The following is an 18,706-nucleotide window of genomic DNA, read 5'->3' as shown; positions in this document are numbered from 1 at the left end:
TCTATGATTTGTATTCTACTCTCCTAGGATGTGAATACCCCATTTTGAAAACAATTAGCTAATTATTTGAATATTAACTCTTATTCTGATACAAGAGTATAACAATTTTTTGTATATGTTTTGGTACAGTATCTATGGAAGACAACTGTCTTTGACTTTCTACAAATTATAAACTCATGGCTAGTTCTAGTGTTGACTTGACTTCTCATCTAGTCCTACTTTCCTCAGTGGACAGTGAGTTCTTCAAAGGTGCAACTTTCTTTTATTAATCTTTGTGTTTGTATCACCTAGCACTTGTAGCGGAGAAGGCGATGGCACCCCACTCCAGTACTCTTGCCTGGAAAGTCCCATGGACGGAGGAGCCTGGTGGGCTGCAGTCCATGGGGTCGCTAGAGTCGGACACAACTGAGCAACTTCACTTTCACTTTTCACTTTCCTGCATTGGAGAAGGAAATGGCAACCCACTCCAGTGTTCTTGCCTGGAGAATCCCAGGGACGGGGGAGCCTGGTGGGCTGCCGTCTATGGGGTCACACAGAGTCGGACAAGACTGAAGTGACTTAGCAGCAGCAGCAGCACTTGTAGTGAGAGATCAATAAATCTCTTGTGGAATGAATTATATATAGCTCCGGAAACTAGTTTGTCCTTTGACAAACAAGTGGTAAATACATGTGGTAATTGGTAAATGGAATTACATACACTCTCCATAAAATGATCTCATCAAATATTTTATGATACAGTTCCTTAGTGTTCCAAGCTGAGAATATCTATAAATATTTATTTACACATATATAAAATCATAGAGTGACAAGAATTTGGAGCTGGACTGGATGTTAAAAATCATTTAATTTTTCCCAAAGAAAGACATTTCAGGAATCCCAAGACAAGAAAATGCCCATGAACTCCAGTCATATTTCTCACTGTAGCACTTTACTGCCTGATGCTGCTGCTCTTCTGCAAGGTTTTAAAATGGATCTGCAGAATATCAGAATCAAGGTTACACCTACCATATTGTCAGTCTACACCTGTTTATTCAAACTGTTGTATGACAAGGGTAGAGTATATATCAAAAGAAGTGGGGCATCCTTCCCATGAGAAAGTAGAATGTGATTTTTTGTGAGTGTTTTAAGATGCAGCAGGACATCATTTATCTCCCCAAGCGATATTAATTTAAAGTTTAAGGATTACTACTTCAAATTATACACCACATGGGTACTAAGTGCAGAAAGAAATTGCTAAACCATATGCTTGTAAATACCATCTCTTTCCTCAAGAGAAAAATCATTTATATTTTGCAATTAAAGAACAGGTCTCTTTTCTCATAAAGTTCTTTCAGTCAAGAAATACATGGGGCACAGAGGGCTTCCCAGGGGAGATTTATACAGCGGTTCAAGGACTCTGGTGTCTCCACCTGGAACTTTGGTCTTTGTCTATTTCCTGATTAGACTCTGGAGAGTAAACTTCAAGTTCAAAAATTATAGTAAACCCTTGTGAAAGAAAAGTTTGTAAACAGTTCTGTTGTAAGTGACTTTAAGTAAGAAGTTGATATTTAGGTCAGTTTGGTTTTTTCACAATTATAACATTACAGCATTGTGAACTACATATGGTGCTCTTGCCTTATTGATGGATGTTGTTTCCTGTTTCAGTGAGAACAAATGCATGTGGGTTTTTTATTGCATAATAAATAGTCAATAACCCTGAGAATTTTAATACTGCAGCTTTAGCAGTTTTTTAAAAAAAATTCTGATGTGTTTGAATCCAGGAAAGTTTAACCAACCACACACACAAAATTGGATAGTTTCTATACCACCACCCCTGGTAAATGAATTCATATGAAGTCTCAGAACTCTCAACTAGTAACTGATTATGATATCACGAATGGTACCATTTCCTCTCTTAGAGTAGGTCTCTGTTCCCCTTGCCTGCCTACTCGTCTCTTTCCTCTTACCTTGAAGGAACAGCTTGAATGAATAGATTACCCTTGCTCTATTCCTGTGAACGTCAGCAAGTTTAGACTCTGGGACTGTCAACTGGAGCAAATTTCAGACCACTTTGTTTACATCCAAGAAAATATGCTGTAAATTGAGAAAAGTCATACTGAAAATCTCTTAAGGTGAAGATGTTTATAGTAGGCTATGCTACCCAGGTATCTGATATTCATTACTTTTTGCCTGTCTTAGTGTAAATGAACTTTTTGTCCTTGACTTCAAATTGTTAATTATTTTTTACTTGTAGTGTAATATATAATCCCTCTGTTTACCATTCTGTCTTAATCACTAAGTCAGGTACTACTGGATGTGGCAAATTAAAGCACTTGCTGTCTTATACAAAAACCAGTTTAATTTGTGATTTTAGTGGCCAAAGTTATTGAAATATTTGTGTATAGTTTTATTACAATAGAACATGCTTGTTATAAAAATTTTAAACATTACAGAAATAGATATTATGCTGTGTAAATTTTTTCCCATAGCCCAGTGGTTAATCCATTGGGTTAACCCTTGTTAACAATTTGGTGTGTGCTTTTTATGTGTTTAACAAAATAAGGTTATATTATTGTTTTGCAGCTTGCTTTTTTGCATGTAAACATATATTTAAGATTTTTCAATGTCAATAAGGTATTTAACTTTATTTTTTAAAATCATTGTACAATATTCCATTGTATAGGCTTATCATTGTTTATCCAGTTCCCATTAAATGGGCATTTAAGGTTTTTTTTTACTGTTACAGAAAGTGCTGAAGTTAACATTCTTATGTAATTAGTTTTGTGCTGTTGTGTGAATATCCAGCTTATTTTTTCAAAATGGCTAGCCAACATTTTTTATTGAAAAAATTTATATTTTCTCCCACTGAATTGAGTTAGTTCATTTACACACACACACACACACGCACGCACGCACGCACGCACGCACACTATACTGTGTCTGTTGTTGTTACCGTTCACTTGCTAAGCGGTGTCTGACTCTGCAACCCCGCAGACTGTAGCGTGTCAGGCTCCTCTGTCTTTCTGCTGTCTCCCTGAGTTTGCTCAAAGTCATGGCCATTGAGTCGGTGATCCTGTCTTAACCATCTCATCCTCTGCTTCCCCCTTCTCCTTTTGCCTTCAGTCTTTCCCAGCATACGGAATACCTGTGTATATTTGGGTTTATTTCTGGACTAATGTTTTAATGTTTAATTTTATGTTTAAATTTAATGTTTAATGTTTTAATGACATTGCTTAATTGTTCTAATGAATGATTTGCTTTCTCATCCAGTACCCTGGCCTCCTTTCGTTGCTCTTTTTTAGAGTATATGTGAAATCACATATTTATTCTTTCAGATAAACTTCTTTACCCAAATTTACTTTAAAAACTTAGTTGTGGTTCTGATCATTATTACTTTTAATTCCTGTATTAATTAGAACATTCTCTCAGCTTTAAAAATCTCTTGATAAATATAAAATTCTCATTTTTCCTTCTCAGTTTACTAATACGTATGCCCATTTGTCAAATTATTTTTAACTGTATCCCTACCAAGAACATTTTGGTGAATTTTGTTTTCTGCTGCTAAAGCTTTGTTTTTGTTAACAATATGAGGGACAATAAAATATCAAATATTCTTTTCTATAGGGTGATTTAGAGATGATTGGTATCTTTACAACATCTCCAAACACTGTATGTCTTTTCACTTATTTTTCTTAAATCCCTCAGAAGAGTTTTATAACTTCTTTACATGTTCTATGAGTTTATTCCTAGATATTGCAGTTATAGATTGCAGAGCTTTCCCTTCATATTTTCTATCTGGTTGTTTTAGACATGAAAGGGTACTGTATATTTTCATATACAGTCAACTACTGAACAATACAATGGTTGGGGTGCCTACCCTCCACACAGTTGAAAATTCAAATGTAATTAGCCTTCCATGTGTGAGGTTCCTCTGTATCCTCTGCTTCTATCCATCTGAGGATCCACAGTTGTGGCTCATGTAGTACTGTGGCATTTGCTATTGAAAAAATCCAAGTATAGATGGACTCATGCAGTTTAAACCCATGTTTAGGGGTCAACTATAATAATTTATGTGATCACCTTAGTGAACCTTGCTTATTTTCTCATTTTTTTTCAGTTAATTCTCATGGATTTTTTTCATGTAGGCAATGAGATTATCAGCAAATAATGATTACTTTGCTTGTTTGTTTCCTAATTCATTTACCTTTAACTTTCTTAATTGCATTGTCTTTTGCCTCTGAAAAATGTTAATAATGGTGAATAGATATCCTTGTCTTATTTCCAAACTTTCTAGGGATGTTTTTAGTGTTTTTATTATTAATAGTTTCTTATATCTATTATCCCTGGAGAAGGCAATGGCTACCCACTCCAGTATTCTAACCTGGAGAGTCCCATGGACAGAGGAGCCTGGCGGGCTACAGTCCATGGGGTCACAAAGAGTCAGACATGACTGAATGACTAAACACACATATCTATTATAGTTAGGATGTGTGTGTATAAAGTTAAGAAAGTATTCATTTATCCCTATTCAATGAAAACTTTTAAAAATAAACTTCTTAATGATTGTTTAAAAAGGGATTTTAGCTTTTATTGAGCTAATACATGATTTTTTCCCCTTTAATCTTTTGATGACAGTTATTTTTGCTAATATTCATATCTTTCTTGGAATTGGCCAACTTTGTCCTGGCTCCTTTTGCTTAATTCTGTTTTCCAATATTATACATAGGAATTTTTCATTTTTACTAATTTCTGAGTGTGTGATGTGATCACGTCTTCATGTCAGGGTTAAATTGGCTTCATAAGAAGAAGTAGAAAACTCATGTGCACAGGAATAGTTTAAATAACACTGTAATCATCTGATCCTTAAAGTTTTGAAGAAACCTGTCCATGAAACGGTTTGGATCTAGCGTATGGAGGTCAGGGGTTAGGGATTCATTTAGGCAGATGGGGTAGGTTATTTACTTAGTATCCCTCTCTCCTATCCAAATCTAAGGTTAAATCAGTATATCAGATAGGTTTTTAGGCTCCTTATTTTCAGTGCTTATCTATATCAACATCTCTCATTTAGCGCCCTGAGTACTGAGTCTCTAGGAAGCTTCTCGGTGGGCAATGTGCTGTCACAACTTCCTGGGGGAATTTAGCACATTCAGTATAACTCCACTGGGAGAGGGGCCTTGAAAGTTTGCGTCTAGTTTCCCCCAGACTTTGCCATATGTACTTTTTCAAAACCTTTGCTGATTTTGCTTTTTTTTTTTTGCTGTAATAAATCACAATCATGAGTCCATCCATATGCTGAGTCATGAGAGTCATTTCATATGACAGGACAAAACAGTGGTATTAAAATGTGGTGGCAGAGTTCTAAAATACAACTTTAAAAAAATGTACTATAACTTTGTCTTTACAGGTATGGAAATAATCTCATAGAAGTTAGAACACTTGTCAAAGACCACATATGTTGTTAGTAGCAGAATAAGTATTAGCATTAAAGTATAAGAAATATTTCAGTAAATAGTTTTACTCCATGAGCTTTAATTTTTTTTCTTTATTTATCAAATTTAAATTGATGTTTTAAAAATGCTAACTTTATTGATATGTGGCTTTTAAAACATGTTTTTTTTTAATGGTAAGTGGGTGGCCCCAAGCTGTCACTTCATGGATAAGCTAGGGCATTGGGTGAAAATATTTTCTGCATACAAGCTATAGCACTGGTAACTGGGTTAGCATCATTTGCTTCTTTGCAGTAAGATTAAAAATGGGATCATTTCCTAAATAAATTTTCTTAGCAGAAAATTTGTTTGCAATTTATGTACCTGAGAAGGGATGTTAACCTAGAACAGTAGAGTCTAAACAAATGACTTTTCTAGGCTGAGCATTAGAATCACTTCAGAATAGTGGCCAACTGCATCAGAATTTCTAGTGGGTGGAGCCCAAGCATCTTTGTGTTTTAAGCTCCTCAGTGATTCCTGTTGTGGCAAGCTTCATTGAGAATCACTGGTCTAATTAAAATTATTTCTGTATGCCAATGAAAATTATTATTTTGTTAAAATTTCTTTACTAAGTCTGTTTCATATACACGACAATCTCTGCTTCATGCCTCCAGTTGGAAAAGCATAATTAGAATGTAAATTTAGTAAAAGGAAATTTTGCGTATTAAGTACAAATCTGGAGAACTTACTAAAATAGATATTTATATATGTAGTATTAAAGTTTATTATGTATCAGTTGAGGAATTATAAATTGACCTTTGAGCTAGTTAACCAAGAATCTATCATTGTCCATCAGGAGTCATTAGTTAATCATTTGAGTCTCACGGATAACCTAGATAAAATTTTAAGATAATATACCAGAGAACATATTCATTGGGTATGTACATGGCATCCTTTCTGGTAGAGAAAACATCTATTTTGTTTGGAGTCATGTTGACTATGCCAACATGTTGACTGTTGGATCACAATAAACTGTGGAAAATTCTGAAAGAGATGGGAATACCAGACCACCTGATCTGCCTCTTGAGAAATGTATATGCAGGTCAGGAAGCAACAGTTAGAACTGGACATGGAACAACAGACTGGTTCCAAATAGGAAAAAGAGTTCATCAAGGCTGTATATTGTCATCCAGTACTTTGGCCACCTGATGCGAAGAGTTGACTCATTGGAAAAGACTCATGCTGGGAGGGATTGGGGGCAGGAGGAGAAGGGGACGACAGAGGATGAGATGGCTGGATGGCATCACTGACTCGATGGACGTGAGTCTGAGTGAACTCCAGGAGTTGGTGATGGACAGGGAGGCCTGGTGTGCTGCGATTCATGGGGTCGCAAAGAGTCAGACACGACTGAGCAACTGATCTGATCTGATCATCATTGAACTATTGGATAGTGTTGTGACAGTTCTTGTTGAGGAGAATGGAATTTTGAAATCAGGTACCAGTGAGTTTTAGAATGTCATGACTGACATAGGAAATACTCGTGCTATTTATTTTGAACATTGCTTGGATAACCAAGCCAGAAATCAAAGCAAAGAACAAAAAGAATATGATCCTTTATGTAGAATATAGTCAGTCCTTGATCATTTCTTAGAGCAGGGATGGCAAACTATAATCTGAGGGTTAAATCCAGCCCTTCTCTGTAAATAATTTTATTGGAGCAAAGCCATGTTCATTCATTTACTTGCTGTCTATGGCTACTCATGATAGGGTTGAATGGTTGTGATAGAGGCTATATGGCGGGCAAAGCCTAAAGTACTCTCTGACCCTTTGCAAAAAGTTTGCCAACTTCTATGTTAGACTGTTGTATCACATATTAAGGGATTGAATTTCACATGTTCTGGGGACACTCCTAAATGGATCCTTTTAAGCCAAATTTGGTCCTAAAAACAGAGGTGACTGGAGATGATCCACTCTCTAAGGCTTTCAAATGCAGGTTGCGGTTGAGGGAGAGGGATTTGCCCTGAGAATGAGTATGCTGCTAGCCCTCTGATAGTCCTACCAGGGGCCAGGAGCTTCTTTTACTTCTCTGAAGGTGTTTCCTTGCCTAACTCAGCCTCCGTATTCCTCTACATCACATTCCTTGTTGCTGTCCCCTCGGTTGGGGGTGGGCATGGAGTAGCGGGTAACTGGGGAAACTGGACTGTGAGGGTATTCCACTACAGTCTCTGGAGATAAAGACAATTTTTTCACATAGCTTGTTTTATCTTTTAGTTTTAAAAATATTTTTATGTATTTTTGGCCGTGCTGGGTCTTCGATGCTGTGTGGGCTTTTTTCTAGCTGCAGTGAGTGGGGCTACTCTCCAGTTGTGCTCGGGCTTCTCATTGTGGTGGCTTCTCTTGGTGCAGGGCACAGGCTCTAGGGCACGTGTGCTTCAGGAGTTGTGGTGCTTGGGCTCTAGAGCACAGGCTCAGTAGTCGTGGGCACGGGCTCAAGTTGCCCTGTGGCAAGTGGGATCTTCCAGGACCAGGGATCGAATAAGCGTCTCCCACATTGGCAGGTGGATTCTTTACCTCTAAGCCACCAGGAAAGCATCACATACCGTGTTGACAATGAACCTCCATGTGGACGTGTGAAGGTTAGGAGTGGCTTAACCTTTAATCCTGGTGCAAGCAGAGAATTCAAGAAGGTGTGGAGAGGGTCTAGTGGAGACAGAATATCTGACTCAATTCTAGTTTCAGGTACAACACCTCTGAGCTGTCAACCACATCGTCACCTCAGACACCTGCACGCTAGTGAGGGCTTTCATCCACTTGCTGGGTTACTTACATCTGGGAAGTACTACCTGCAAGTACAGTAGATATTTAAGAATATAACCATTTTTAGCTTTCGAAGATAATTACTCCCCTTTCTAATATGTAAAGCTGTTAATCAAGTTTTAAGCTTTTGATTTTCAGTTGCATTTGTAGGAAAGAAAAGCAAGGAAGTGAGATTAAATGTAATGATGTTGTGATAAACACAGGCTACCTGCTTATCAGGGATAAAAGTTTGAACTGAAGTTACAGTCTTCAGAAAAGTACTGGAGTTTTTCTTTCTTAGAGGGAGATTAGGTGCTTACTACAAGCTTCCATTAATAAATGTCCATTTATTTTTGTGACTTCAGAAGATTACAATCTTTTAATAAAATACTTAAGATGGTTTCAGATCAAAACTTCTGTAATTAATTGAAATTGGATTTAGTTTATTCTTTTTGTGATTTAGGTCTAGATCTATGCCTGAATGAGTTTTCCACTGGGTCTAGCTAGTTATACCACCTTAGTAAATAAAGCTATGCTAAAAGAGGAACTCTTCTGGTTGTTGATTTTCTTTTTCCTGAGATACTGAGAAATAAGGGACCTAAACACAGTTTGAACACAGTTTTCTAGATTGTGATGGATCCAAGTGCTGTTAATGTTTGAAGATCCTGAGTTCTAGTGTGATAAGGTGGTGAGGATAGTGGAGTTAATGGAAATAGGCTGAACTACTTCCCAGAATAGATGGGTTAATAGAGATACCAATGATGATGATAAAATTGCTCTGTTTTGTGATTTTTTAGGAAATACATTTTTACCTGTCTGTGTTTATAGTATGTGGTTTTTGAAGTATACTCCCCGCCTCTCACTAACTCTCATCCCTTCTTTATATAATAGATCAACGACTATCACCTATTCTACAAGATGAGTAACAGCCACCCTCTTCGCCCCTTTACTGCAGTGGGGGAGATTGACCATGTGCACATTTTGTCTGAACATATTGGTGCCTTGTTGATTGGGGAAGAATATGGCGACGTCACATTCGTTGTGGAAAAGAAACGTTTTCCTGCCCACAGGGTAATTTTAGCAGCAAGGTGCCAATATTTTCGGTAAGTGTATATTACTTTTTGAAGATACAAGTCACTTGTAGAAAACACTGGTATTTTCCACTCTATGAAAAATATGTAACAAAACATAACAAATTCTAGCAGTCATTCAGTTGAACATCTATAAGCGTTTCATCTTTGTTGACTTTTTGTTATATTTTTGAAAATACCTTTTCCTTTCAGGAGTCATCATCATAGGGTTGAAAGGCTTCTCAGGCTGGACTGTACCCCATCAACCATTTTCCAGGTTCTCAACAATATTTCTCAGGCTGAGTCTTTTTTTCCCTTACCCTCTCCTCACAGTTTATGACTAATGGAACTTAAACTGATTTATTGGCCGACAGGCCTCTTGTTGTATAGGCAGAATGACCTTTGGACTTGCCAATGAACATGTATACCTCTTAGTTTAAGATGACTGAGGTCCAGGACCTGTATGTAACCAAACAGATCTATCTCTGAGACATGTAATTTGACAACCGCCAAGTAAAGGAAACTTAAATATTTACTCAGATCAAGTTTCATAGTTATATTAGCGCTAAAACTGAACAAAATGTTAATTTATGTAGAAAGCATACTTGTACTTATACGTAGCTATTGTATGTTACTTAGACCCCTAATTTCCAGGGTTATAAATATTAAACAGGTCTAATTACTCTCTGTGTTACCTACTGTTAGTTAATAGGGAATCATTACTGAATTATTGACTAATAATATATCCTTGAAAAAATCTGTAGAGTCCATATCCGTGAAATCATGGATTTGCCTGTGAAACTTGATATCTAAAAATTGAGATGTGGAAGGCATGAAGAAAATTTCACTTACCTTCTAGTGAAAACTACAGTCTGATATTATTATGATTATAATTAATTGAGAAGCAAAACCTACACCTGGAGTCACACACATTGTAGTAGACTATGTTTCTTGGGAATATTTACTATTTAGATAGAACTCTTACTATAGTGCTTTATAAACATGTTTAGAACATTCTATCTTGTACATATAAAATGCCAACATAGAGGCAGCCAGGAGCTTAGAGACAAGAGGAATTTGTTAAGAGTTCTACCTAACATCTCCTATTGAGGTGAGGCAGCTCGCCTTGGTCTGGTCATTATTTTTACCAGTCTGTCCTCTGTATACTTTTGTTTTCCCTTTTCTTTCTTCCATTTGTTACTGTTAAAGTGTCTTATGAGAGTCCAGTCTTTATTAAGTTAGAACTTTTCAGCCTTAGGTTTAGTATTTATTACTATTATATATCTTTCCTCTTTCAAAAGAATTTGAGACAACTGTATCTGGGTATCTTTTAGGTGATCAGTATATTCTTAAAAGAAATTCAAGTGTCCTTAGACATTTGAAGAGCATGTTGAATGAATGGAATATACTCCCCTCACTTACTGACCTTGTTCTTGCTGTCTCTTTGTGGGTATTGGACCTTTATAATATCTGGTGGCTCACTAGGCTAAACTCAGTCATTACCAATGCCAGTTTAGACTGATTCTCATTGCTGATACTGTTCTTGTGCAAAGGAAGGTTAACTGTTAGCCGTCTGGAGAGGCCTTATGAGTGTGGTCATCAGATCAGATCAGATCAGTCGCTCAGTCGTGTCTGACTCTGCGACCCCATGAATCGCAGCATGCCAGGCCTCCCTGTCCATCACCAGCTCCCGGAGTTCACTCAGACTCACGTCCATCGAGTCAGTGATGCCATCTAGCCATCTCATCCTCTGTCGTCCCCTTCTCCTCTTGCCCCCAGTCCCTCCCAGCATCAGAGTCTTTTCTAATGAGTCAACTCTTCGCATGAGGTGGCCAGAGTACTGGAGTTTCAGCTTCAGCATCATGCCTTCCAAAGAAATCCCAGGGCTGATCTCCTTCAGAATGGACTGGTTGGATCTCCTTGCAGTCCAAGGGACTCTCAAGAGTCTTCTCCAACACCACAGTTCAAAAGCATCAATTCTTCGGCGCTCAGCCTTCTTCACAGTCCAACTCTCACATCCATACATGACCACAGGAAAAACCATAGCCTTGACTAGCCGGACCTTTGTTGGCAAAGTAATGTCTCTGCTTTTGAATATGCTATCTAGGTTGGTCATAACTTTCCTTCCAAGGAGTAAGCATCTTTTAATTTCATGGCTGCAGTCACCATCTGCAGTGATTTTGGAGCCCAGAAAAATAAAGTCTGACATTGTTTCCACTGTTTCCCCATCTATTTCCCATGAAGTGATGGGACCGGATGCCATGATCTTAGTTTTCTGAATGTTGAGCTTTAAGCCAACTTTTTCACTCTCCACTTTCACTTTCATCAAGAGGCTTTTGAGTTCCTCTTCACTTTCTGCCATAAGGGTGGTGTCATCTGCATATCTGAGGTTATTGATATTTTTCCCGGCAATCTTGATTCCAGCTTGTGTTTCTTCCAGTCCAGCGTTTCTCATGATGGTACTCTGCATATAAGTTAAATAAACAGGGTGACAATATACAGCCTTGACGTACTCCTTTTCCTACTTGGAACCAGTCTGTTGTTCCATGTCCAGTTCTAACTGTTGCTTCCTGACCTGCATACAAATTTCTCAAGAGGCAGATCATAGAGCCTATCAATTTCCAGATAAGGACAAGCTAACTGTACCAGAGGGAACCTTCCACAATTTGGGGGTTCATATTTAAGACTTCCCAGGAGTCCTTGTCAAAACCACTTTTAAAGCATTGAGAATTCAAGTAAGTACCATGGATCACACTGGAGTGAGAATAGGTCTTGGCAAGATCTCCCCAGGAAGGTGTTCTTCATTCTGGTAATAGTAACTTTAAGGTCATTGATTGGATGTACTCTGGATTAATGGAAACCTTCACAAGTGTTTTTAGGCAGAGTATAACCCAGTGAAGAAGTATGCTCAAAATGTTCATGAATCTTTTGGTGGGTAGTTTCAGCTGTTTCTTTGAGGCAAACAAGAATGTCCTGTCCTGCTTGTCCGGGGGAGGGTGGGAGGAGTTCTAGGCAAGTGTGAGGGGACACTTTGAAATGCTAATCCTGCCCTGAGAATCACAGGAGTTGAGGGGGTCTCTCTTTGCTCCTTATTCTCTTGCTCTCTCTTTTTCACATTTTCTTTCTCACCCATTTCATTACTCTTCCTTTTCTGCACTCTTTCTTTGTTCTTTGCTGATGGACTGGAAGCTTTAATTGGTTCATATTATTTCCCCTAGAGTAATAGAGGTAGAAGTTCAAATTTATTACCTGACTGGATTGTCTGCTTTTTTATTATTTAGATGAACAGATAAACAATAATGTGGGGATTTTGTTTTAATCTGAAAAATACTGAAAGACAAAATAGAAAAGTCAGATCATCTGTAATCCCATCATGAATTTCATTTTTAATTTATAAACTGACAAATGAAGACCCTTTCCTCCCAGACATCTTTTTCCATTCCCTAGAGACAACCACTGTTAACAGTTTAATATGTATTTCTTCTCAATATAAATAGATGTATCTATATATACCTTTGTGCATACAAATCTAAGTATGTGGTATACACTTTTTTCCTATGCTACACATAAGGATTGCAACCTGACTTACCGACTATATCTTTCCAAGACAGTATATATTATTCTCCCTTGATCTTTCTAATGGCTGCATAGAATGTATATATCATAGTTTTTTCCAACCATGTTCCACTTAATGGACATTTAAGATTTTTTCCATTGTTTCAAGATATCTTGTTATACATTTATCTTTATCTTGCTGTGTTATTGAATCCTAAAAGTGAGATTACTCAGCTAAAGGGTATGCACATTTTAGATTTGAATAGATATTACTTAAATTCTTTTCCAAAAAGGGGTCTTCATTTATACTCTTAAAATAGTGCACGAGAAAACCTCTTTCCCCCCTAGAGTAATAAAGGTAGAAATTCAAATTTATTACCTGACTGGATTGTCTGGTTTTTTTTTTATTATTTAGATGAACAGATAAGCAATAATGTGGGGATTTTGTTTTAATCTTAAAAATACTGAAAGTATTAACAGGTTTCTAATTTCTGCCAGTCTGACGGGAAGAATAGCGCCTGATTATATTTAATTGTTTTCATCTGATTATATCTTTTCCTATGGAGCTTTACTTTTTTAAACTACCTTCTTGACCTTTAACAGGTTTATATTGATTTCACTGTTCCTCTCAAAAGAGCACTTTCATTTTTCTAATTAATAAATGTTTATTTTATTTCTTGAGCTCTTAAGATTATTCATTAGTTGTGTATAGAATTAATTCAAAATAGTTTTAAAATTATTTCTCTTGCTTTAGAGCTCTATTTTAAGTGATTACTATGTATTTCTTCACCTGAATGTTTGTCACTAAACACATTTATGTTTTTTTATTATGTTGATAACCTTTATTTCATAATTTTGTAGCAAATCCTACTTGAAGTTTTCCTTATGCGTTTCTCCTCTGATGTGCAGAGCATTACTGTATGGTGGAATGCGAGAATCTCAGCCTGAAGCCGAAATCCCTCTTGAAGACACCACTGCAGAAGCATTCACAATGCTGCTTAAATACATCTACACTGGGCGGGCGACGCTGACAGATGAGAAGGAGGAGGTGCTGCTGGACTTTTTGAGCCTGGCTCATAAATACGGATTTCCGGAGCTGGAGGATTCCACCTCTGAGTACCTCTGCACCATACTTAACATTCAGAACGTCTGTATGACTTTTGATGTTGCCAGTCTCTACTCACTTCCCAAGTTAACTTGCATGTGCTGCATGTTTATGGACAGAAATGCTCAGGAGGTACTCTCAAGCGAAGGCTTCCTCTCCCTTTCTAAGGTGTGTCATTGTCTCCAAGTAATTTACAGGCAATATGCATTGTTTTATTTATATCTATAGAGAAGAAATATAGCAGTGAACTAAGAATAAAAAGAAAAGCTATTAGTGTGGAAGAGGTGGTCTGTCTAGCCATCTGCTTCTGACTGCTGAGACTCTAGATCACATAAGAGGGAGGCAGATCGCTGCTGCTTTCTTTTAAGGTTCTTCTGGTAAGTTCTGTGTGCAAGAGACTGCCGCTGGGTGGTGGTTCTCAGTGTAATGATGTCAAATTGACTATCTTTTGGTGTTGCATACTGTTTTTTGGTTTTGTATCAGTATTTCTCTGACAGAGAGTGCAACTGATGATTCCTTATTTATGAGGGGGGAAGTTCATAAAGGAGATAATGATGTATTGTTGTTCAGTTGCTGAGTCATGTCTGACTCTTTGTGACCCCATGAACTGCAGCACGCCAGGCTTACCTGTCCTTCACTGTCTCCTGCAATTTGCACAGACTCATGTCCATTGGGAGAAGGCAATGGCACCCCATTCCAGTACTCTTGCCTGGAAAATCCCATGGACGGAGGAGCCTGGTAGGCTGCAGTCCATGGGATCGCTAAGAGTCGGACACGACTGAGTGACTTCCCTTTCACTTTTCACTTTCCTGCATTGGAGAAGGAAATGGCAACCCACTCCAGTGTTCTTGCCTGGAGAATCCCAGGGATGGGGGAGGCTGGTGGGCCGCCGTCTATGGGGTCGCACGCAACCCACTCCAGTATTCTTGCCTGGAGAATCCCAGGGATGGGGGAGGCTGGTGGGCTGCCGTCTATGGGGTCGCACAGAGTCGGACACGACTGAAGTGACGTAGCAGCATGTCCATTGACATGAGTGATGCCATCCAACCATGTTGTTTCCTTTTCCTCCTTCCCTTCATCTTTCTCAGTATCAGGGTCTTTTCTAATGAGTTGGCTCTTGGCATCACGTGGCCGAAGTATTGGAGGTTCAGCATCAGGCCTTCCAATGAATATTCAGGGTTGGTTTCCTTTAGGATTGACTGGTTTGATCTTGCAGTCCAAGGGACTCTCAAGAATCTTCTCTAGCACCACAGTTCAAAAGCATCAATTCTTTAGTGCTCAGCCTTCTTATGGTCTTTAAGTCACTGTTTTTTGTTTGTTTGTTTTCCTCTTTTGGCCCAGAATTCACTATTGTGCAATGTTTTATTTATTTATTTTTTAATTTTATTTTATTTTTAAACTTTACATAATTGTATTAGTTTTGCCAAATATCAAAATGAATCCGCCACAGGTATATATGTGCAATGTTTTATACCATATAATAGCTAGAGTAAAACTTTTTCCCCAGTCTTCCTTTGAACCCTGGTGGTTGTCTTTCCTTTCCCTTTCTGTGTCGCTCCTAGAACCTGAATATTTTGAATGGGAAAACCTATTTGGAAAGCTACGCGTCTTGTTCTGTGTGTAACTATGATTTTTACTTAGTTTTTAGAGGCAAGGATCATATAGAGTTACACCAGTGTTGCTGGAAGTCATTTTAGGAATATGAGAACCGAAAGTATGGTAGAGCAGTAATACTGTGGAACAAAAGATTTTGAATTTTAAATAGTTAGATGTATCTTACTGACTTAGAGAAGTAAATTCTGCTAAAGAATGTGTACAGAGCAACAGCTTCTCACATTGCCATTTTTCTTGTTATTTTATTAAAGATAGGTGCACATGTGTTGAGAAGACTAGGTACAAGATGCCTATAGCTGTTCACACAGCCATAATGGGCAAGAGTATATGGCACAAAGAATAAGGAAAGAAGATGGCCAAGAAGAGTTAATTGCTTAAATATAAGTGATACTTGCAGTTCAGTAAAGTTTTACTTATTGATCATACACATGGTTGAGCTCCATAATAACTGGAATTTTTCCTTTTTATCCTTTTCAGACAGCACTTTTAAACATCGTATTAAGAGATTCATTTGCAGCTCCTGAAAAAGATATTTTCCTAGCCTTGTTAAATTGGTGTAAGCATAATTCAAATGAGAATCATGCTGAAATCATGCAGGCTGTGCGTTTGCCTCTGATGAGCCTCACTGAACTTCTGAATGTCGTGAGGCCTTCGGGACTGTTGTCTCCTGATGCCATCCTGGATGCTATTAAAGTTCGATCAGAGAGCCGGGACATGGACCTCAATTATAGAGGCATGCTCAGTAAGTACCTGTTTATGCCAATCTCACCAAAAAGTTTTGTTTGTATCCTATGACAGTCTCAGCGACAAAACTCTAGCTACCAAATCGTAGTTCAGGTGTACATGTGTCAGTCTAAGAACATAGCGCTCTGCTTCCTGTGGATTGCCTTTCCTGTCCTTCTCCTGCTAACTCCTCCTAATATTGCTTAGCCTTTGTAGACCACAAAATATGTATTTCTTGCCATTTCTGGACAAACTTCTCTAGTGCTCCCTAGAATGTCAAAAATTTTATACTTTTTGTGAGAAGTTTCTTCTCATGTTAAGATCTTTCCTTCTTTCCTCCATCAAATCAGTACCGAATACATGCTATATACTTATTATTTCAGGTACCACAAACATGGAGATTCTAAATATTAATAACAGTAATAATGGCTAACATTTATATAGCATTTCCAATACTTACATGGTGTTTTTCTTAAAAATAATAGCAGTGAACACAACATTTAAAACAAACATTTCTCAACATTCAACACACTTGAGTAGTCTGTAGCAGATGCTTGATAAATTAATGCAAGAAGAACTAACTAGAAGCAGTGGAAACATATTACTGCTTTATGGAAGGCAGTCAAAGCTGGTGATAAAAGATTTGAAACTTGGGCTAGAGTATAGAGAAAGAAGTGAAAATCTAAAGTCTGAGACTTGGAGAAGACCTTTGGCCAGGGGTCCAAAGGTAGAGAAGGAAGAATTAAAGGTAGGAAGAAAACTGGGGTAGAGTTACAGAACAGAGAGCGTTTCTAGGGAGAAGGGTGGTCAGTGGTATCTGGTGGTGCTGGGAGGACAAGAAGAAGAAGAATTGAAAGAAAATTTTTGGATATCAATTGTGTGGATATAAATTGGTAGTAGTCTGGACAGAAGCTTAACTGTACAGAGAATTTACTATATTGAAAATATAGTAAATACCATGTATGACGGACCCGGTGTGTATGTTGGAGTAAAGGGAGTAGAGAAATAGTATGGTAGCTAGAGGGAACAGGCCAGGAAAGATCGCGTAAGAAATTAGAGGTGCTGGAAAATGGTACTGGTTAAGGGTCAGCCTTTGATAAAGGGTGGGAGGAGGGAGAGGGGAGAAGTAACAAGTGGAGTAATATAGTTTTAGCCTTTGTAAATCTTCGTTGTTGGATCCTTTCTTACATAAGCTCCTTTTTCCCCCTTCTTGTCCTAGTTTTGACTGAGGTGTTGATAGGACCCCAGGCCCAGTTTCATTATTGCCGCAGGTAGACTTGGGACATGGCTGCAGAAGTGAGGAGATGCTTTGGGCGTTTCATGTAGTTTCTGGAAGCCTGGAATTGACCAGCTGGTCAATATAGGTGTCAGACCTGGGTTACAACAGGCCCATGAAATTACCAAGAAAGGGGGTGATCAACCAGTTGAGGAGCGTTCAGTTTCAAAATGATATACTGCTTATAAATGTTAAATTCTTCATTTTGGAATAATTCAGTGGGAGCTCAAGGAGGAGATTATACAAAGGCTTAGGAATCTTCTAACTTATAAACTTGAAAAATGACTAAGTAGCAGACTTTTTTTCTGACTTTTTCATTATATGAATAGTAAAATTAATAATAGAAATACTGAGCATTTCACTTTCCTCTCAGACCCTAAAATATAGGATAGTTATTTTCTAAGTAAATGTTATTCAAACATTCATATTATTTTTTAAAAATCCAGTTTCTTCACTGTTTGGTGAAAAGAGGTCTAAAAATTCAGATTTGTTCCTGAGCTGATGGTCCAGAAAGACAGTTCTGCTTGTTTTGAAATCATTGTTGAGATTTGTTTGTTTCTTTGTTCTTCCCTGGGTATAGGTTTGGAGTCTTCGGGGACTTCCCATGAAACATTGAGAGGTTCTATCCTGGGACTAGGGAATTAGTATCTAGGGGCACAAATACTAACTCCTTTTTAGTTCATTAATATTGGTTACTGCATGGTTTAATGCTTACAGTTACATATCAAATTAAAGCAATTTCCACCCACCCCTTAAAAAAAAAGAGGATCCAAAGGATTTTTTTTTAACTTACCAGGGGTCTGTCTTTTTGAGAATGTGCTATAGATGTAGTTGTGTTCATATATAATGATGAGCATCAGTCTATATATCTGCAGAAAGGAAATTAACTTTCTAATTAATTTTTTTCCTTAGAATATTTAAACTACTTGTGCTCAGACCATTCCTTAAGTTTTGTCCTAGCTGTGGAACTGTTTCTTCCTCGAAAGTTAGTGCTTTTTCTCTTCCGACTGAGTTATACTTTGTGTATCTCAGGTTTTAGGCTTTGGGAAACAGAACAGTAATTTCTTGTTTCTTCATGCTTATAACACATAGCACATCACAACTTCTGTCCTTAAGATGTTTTTTATTGGCTAAAAGTCGATGTGCTTTCTTGGCCTGCTAA

General features: G+C 37.7%; 1 protein-coding gene across 3 annotated transcripts in view; it reads left to right on the top strand.

Annotated features, from left to right (window-relative positions):
• BTBD9 (BTB domain containing 9) overlaps positions 1 to 18,706 on the top strand; it is a 421,919-nt gene that overhangs the window by 27,520 nt on the left and 375,693 nt on the right. For all 3 annotated transcript variants that reach the window (XM_027524032.1, XM_027524030.1, XM_027524031.1), the window contains exons 2-4: positions 9,093 to 9,304; positions 13,736 to 14,099; positions 16,023 to 16,287. In XM_027524032.1, the coding sequence (XP_027379833.1) occupies positions 9,120 to 9,304; positions 13,736 to 14,099; positions 16,023 to 16,287 (814 nt within the window). In that variant the 5' untranslated portion in view covers positions 9,093 to 9,119. The remainder of the gene's footprint in view (positions 1 to 9,092; positions 9,305 to 13,735; positions 14,100 to 16,022; positions 16,288 to 18,706) is intronic.

The sequence above is a fragment of the Bos indicus x Bos taurus genome, chromosome 23 (genome assembly GCF_003369695.1).
Source record: "Bos indicus x Bos taurus breed Angus x Brahman F1 hybrid chromosome 23, Bos_hybrid_MaternalHap_v2.0, whole genome shotgun sequence".
NCBI lineage: Eukaryota > Metazoa > Chordata > Mammalia > Artiodactyla > Bovidae > Bos > Bos indicus x Bos taurus.
The sequence above is the reverse complement of the archived record's forward strand: the minus strand, read 5'-3'. Positions and strand labels throughout refer to the sequence as shown.